The 4069-nt window shown below is 39.2% G+C and overlaps 1 protein-coding gene across 1 annotated transcript in view; it reads right to left on the reverse strand.

Moving 5' to 3' along the window:
• Positions 1 to 230: 230 nt before the first annotated feature.
• LOC103472757 (uncharacterized) overlaps positions 231 to 4069 on the reverse strand; it is a 7491-nt gene continuing 3652 nt past the window's right edge. Inside the window, exons 3-12 of the mRNA XM_008422590.1 lie at positions 3908 to 4063; positions 3605 to 3796; positions 3403 to 3492; positions 3126 to 3258; positions 2863 to 3032; positions 1759 to 1950; positions 1566 to 1661; positions 1317 to 1452; positions 1069 to 1215; positions 231 to 950 (exon numbers count right to left, since the gene is read on the reverse strand). Coding sequence (XP_008420812.1) covers positions 907 to 950; positions 1069 to 1215; positions 1317 to 1452; positions 1566 to 1661; positions 1759 to 1950; positions 2863 to 3032; positions 3126 to 3258; positions 3403 to 3492; positions 3605 to 3796; positions 3908 to 4063 — 1356 coding nt within the window. The 3' untranslated portion in view covers positions 231 to 906. The remainder of the gene's footprint in view (positions 951 to 1068; positions 1216 to 1316; positions 1453 to 1565; positions 1662 to 1758; positions 1951 to 2862; positions 3033 to 3125; positions 3259 to 3402; positions 3493 to 3604; positions 3797 to 3907; positions 4064 to 4069) is intronic.

Consider the following 4069-nt stretch of genomic DNA (forward strand, 5'->3'; position numbering starts at 1 on the left):
ATACACCGCAGTTGAGCCTGAGGAGAAAATACCAACTCTACAAGTTGGCAAGTTCAAACTAGAAACCTGCCTGCTGTCAGTCGACAGTACCAACCACTCACCATTTGTCATCAATAAATACATATATACCAAAGCTTATATTAAAGGATATAAAAAGACAGGAAAGAAAATTTGAGTATTTTTAAAATCCAAAATTTGTAGAAACAAACAACAACAACAAAAAGACTGGACGGTTTTAATGAAAATATATTTATTCAATTACTGAAAAAAAAAAAAATCTGGTAATCTTAGCATAGGTCTATATTATTAACTCACCAATTTATGGCATCATGTACAGCATTTTTTTTTTCATTCTGTTTGCACATAACGAGCACACAACGTCAGCCAGTGAAGGCTTCATAATTTAAACACCTCTACGTTATTAATAACATATATCATCACAGCAAATGCAGTGTTTTGATGGCATCGGTTTTAGCAACGCTTCAGGAGTAGAACATGTTGGAAAATTTTTTGCAACACAAATGTTACGTGTAGGTTTACACAAGCTGCTTTTCAATGAAACAATTGTAAAAAAAAAAAAAGAAGAAATAAAACACAACATTTCACCATAAACCACCAGGCTTTACAAGGTAACCAGACCTCAAAACCCCAGTCCTGCTACGTAAATCAAAATCAAATCAAATCAAAGTTGACTTATGCTGATTAAGAAAACAAACATCACCACTTTTCTTGCAACCCTTTAAAAGTGTAACAGGACCTGCTACTTAATTGTACTCCAGTGATCTAAAGTCTTATATTCGAGTAAGAACTTTAAATAATAAATAAACATTAAATGGTCCAGTTTAGTAATTTTTCTTTAGTTGCAGAAATCACAAGTCACTAGAAAATGTATCAACGTTGGTTTCTTCACATTGCTGTGAATGCCAGCATACATACGGTAACCAGAAGAGCTACAAGGGAAGGGAGGAGAAAATAAGGCAAATTAATTAGTTTAAATAAAATAAAAAAAACTATAAAAAAAACCCTCAATAAAAATCAGAAAACCAATAAAAATCGTGTTTAGCTTACCAGGCAAGAAAGAGCGTGTGGGTGTGAGCAGAGAAGGAGCGTAACTGGTGGTGCCGTTTAGCAGGTTGGTGAGGTTAGCGGTAGGATCCGACAAGTTTGCAAGACGTGTCAATAAGTGGAACGATGGTCTTCCCAGCTGAAAAGTATCTGACAGAAAAAGGAAAATAAAGTAACATTAATTGGAGTGTAATTTGTTTTCCCCTTTAGGTCTAGATGACAGTTTATAAATGCTTAAACTGATTCCTTACTGGCATCATAAGACCCAGTTGAAACTGACAAAGCATAAGCTGCTGCTCGGGTAGTCGTGTCTGGTAGATCAGCTGAAAATGTACACTGGATTTTGCTGCCGTCGACTTTGCCCTGCTCATTGCTTGAGTTCTGCGACTGAAGAGAGAAACGGTTCAATTGTTCAAATGTTCAGGGAGACCTTGGGTTATACAAACTGTCAAAACAATGGACTCCCACCCATTTACCACTCCAACGTCAGCTTAACTTACCTGCTTGAGGTTTAGCTCCAAATTTTCAATGGTGGCAGTGATGAATCTGACAGCGCCATTGTTCTTTGCACAAATGTAAGCTATGTGGGTGCCATTCTGCAGAACCCAACAACATGATATGATCAGTTTCATCGATTTAGACTAAACTGTACTTCTGGAAACACAAAAATCTGTACGTTTAAATATGAAATACCAGAGTTACGCTAGGAGAGAGTCCAGCAGCAACGTAGCCTTCTGACTGTCCTGAGAGCTCAAATGTGTATATTTGCCCACTTTGTTGCTTGACGGAAAGGAAATAGCAACTACCTCCGGCAGCAGGATCGCACTCTGAGGGTTCGGCTGCACAGAGCTTTGCGGAGCCACATTCTTGCCGGGTTATAGTTGTCTGCAACAGGGAAGGCTAATAATTAAAATTTTGTACTTTAAAACAAATCACTATGAAAGAGGAAAGCTGCATTTTTCTCAAACTTATGTGGAGGAAAATATTATGACACTGTAAACCTTTGCTTTTCTCACATATTTAAACATATAGATATTTAACTATTTCTGGTGTCTTCAATTGCAGGATATTTAAAATGTCATTTAATCCTCAAAATGGACAATTTTAGGGATGTCTCAAAAATCTTAAAATGTCATCACAGACCCTACAAAGGTAAGGTCTCCCCCAGATAACTGGCTAAGGCCGATGGTTGGGTTCCAAAGCAGTCATTCGTCCAGCGGCCCGTCGTGTTTTTAAGTTAAAAATGTTTAAAGTTGATAGAAAATTTGAAAATATCATTTGGTAATTATGTGTTATTGAAAGATTGGAAGATTAATACCTGAACACCAACCATAAAGACTTAAAAGATGCAAACATTTTAGAAAGACTTGGATAAAAAAGCATTGCTTAGCCTGCTGGGGCTCAAGTAAAACCTGGTGGCCCGCCAGGCTTATAATACACTGGGGGAGACCCTGAATAGCCTCATGCTACTGCTGACAAGAAAGCGTAAGCCTGTACAATTGGGAAGAAATGACATTAAGTTTAGCTTCAATGGGAGGTCCGCTAGGATGAAACTTTCACCCCCTGAGAGAAAATATGAATGCCAGGCCAGGTCTGAAACCGAATTATTTGGATATAAGAACAGCGAATATGTTTGGCATAAAAGCTGCAATTGTCATGTTTTGGGACAAGCTCACCATTTTAGAAGCCACTGTCAATTCTACTGGGTTTCTGGGTATGTTTGTGGAAACTGAGTTTTTCTTTCTTTTTCTCAACGGCTCTCTTGGCAATAATTCTCTGTATACGTGAATCCCTTACCGAAAGCTGGGGGATGAGAGCCCCTACTGGTGACACTGTGCTTGCATTGTTTGGCGTTGGTGCTTGGGTTGTTGTGTTGGTAATCTCGTTGGTTATGGTGCTATTAGGGTTTTCCAGGTCTACGTTGCTGACCTTTATAACAGGGGCGGGAGCACCCAGGTTTTCATTAGCTGAGAGTAGAGAAAGCACACGGTTTTTAGTTAAGTTTTAACGTTTTCTGCTCTTGTGAAAATGTTGCATTTTTTTGCAAGATGTTAGCTTACTGTCATTATACTCTCCCGTGGAAACCGAAAAGCCGAGGTTTGTTGCTCGAGTCGCTGGTTCTGGAACAGTGGCAAGGAAACTGCACTGAATTGTTTTGCCCTTGACCTTGCCCTTCATTGAGGTCACATTGAGCTGCGGAGCAGAAAGTGCAACAGAAGTTTTAGAAAGTTAAGCAGATAAAAGAAGCCAAAAAGCTATTAAACATGTTACATAGCTGAAGTTGACCTTTGATGGCTTGTTATCAATCTAATCTTATGGGATAACTGTAAAACTCACCACTGAAATAGTTAGCACACCATTTTTGAGGGTCGAACCAAAGAATTTGACTTTACCGTTGCTATTTGCACAGACATAAGTTGGGTCTCCCTGCAGGAGACAATTGGGTAAAGTAAATGATACTGTCAGAACCAACGTTACAGAAATATAAAGTATAGCTTTAGTCCTTTTATCTTCCAGTGAGTTGATGAAGTTAAATTACCTCTCCAACTCCACCTGTGAGAGTTGCTGCAATGTATCCGTTTGATTCTCCTGAGAGATGGAAGTTAAAGTTTCGACCACTTTGCTGCTTGGCAGCAAGGAAGAAGCAAGATCCTGTTATAGAGGGGTCGCAACTAGAGGGCTCAGCTACACACAGCTGCTGGGATCCACACTCATCTTTAGTGATGTTGGTCTGCAAAAGACATAACAACCATCACAGTGGATAGAATGATTTACAGTTTAGACATTAACAAAAATATCTACAATGGCCCACTCTATTTTTTAAAAAATCTTTTTCTCTTACCTCAAGGTTTGGCACAGCAGTGTTTGGTGATACTGTGGAAAATTGTGTTGATATTGCCATTGTCACGGTGGCTTCTGCTGTTGCTGTCACGTTGCTGGCTGGTGTAGTGGAGTTATTGCCGAGACTTGCCACGGTGGCTTTTGCTGTTGTTGTCACGTTGCT

This window comes from Poecilia reticulata, linkage group LG11, assembly GCF_000633615.1.
Source record: "Poecilia reticulata strain Guanapo linkage group LG11, Guppy_female_1.0+MT, whole genome shotgun sequence".
Lineage (NCBI taxonomy): Eukaryota > Metazoa > Chordata > Actinopteri > Cyprinodontiformes > Poeciliidae > Poecilia > Poecilia reticulata.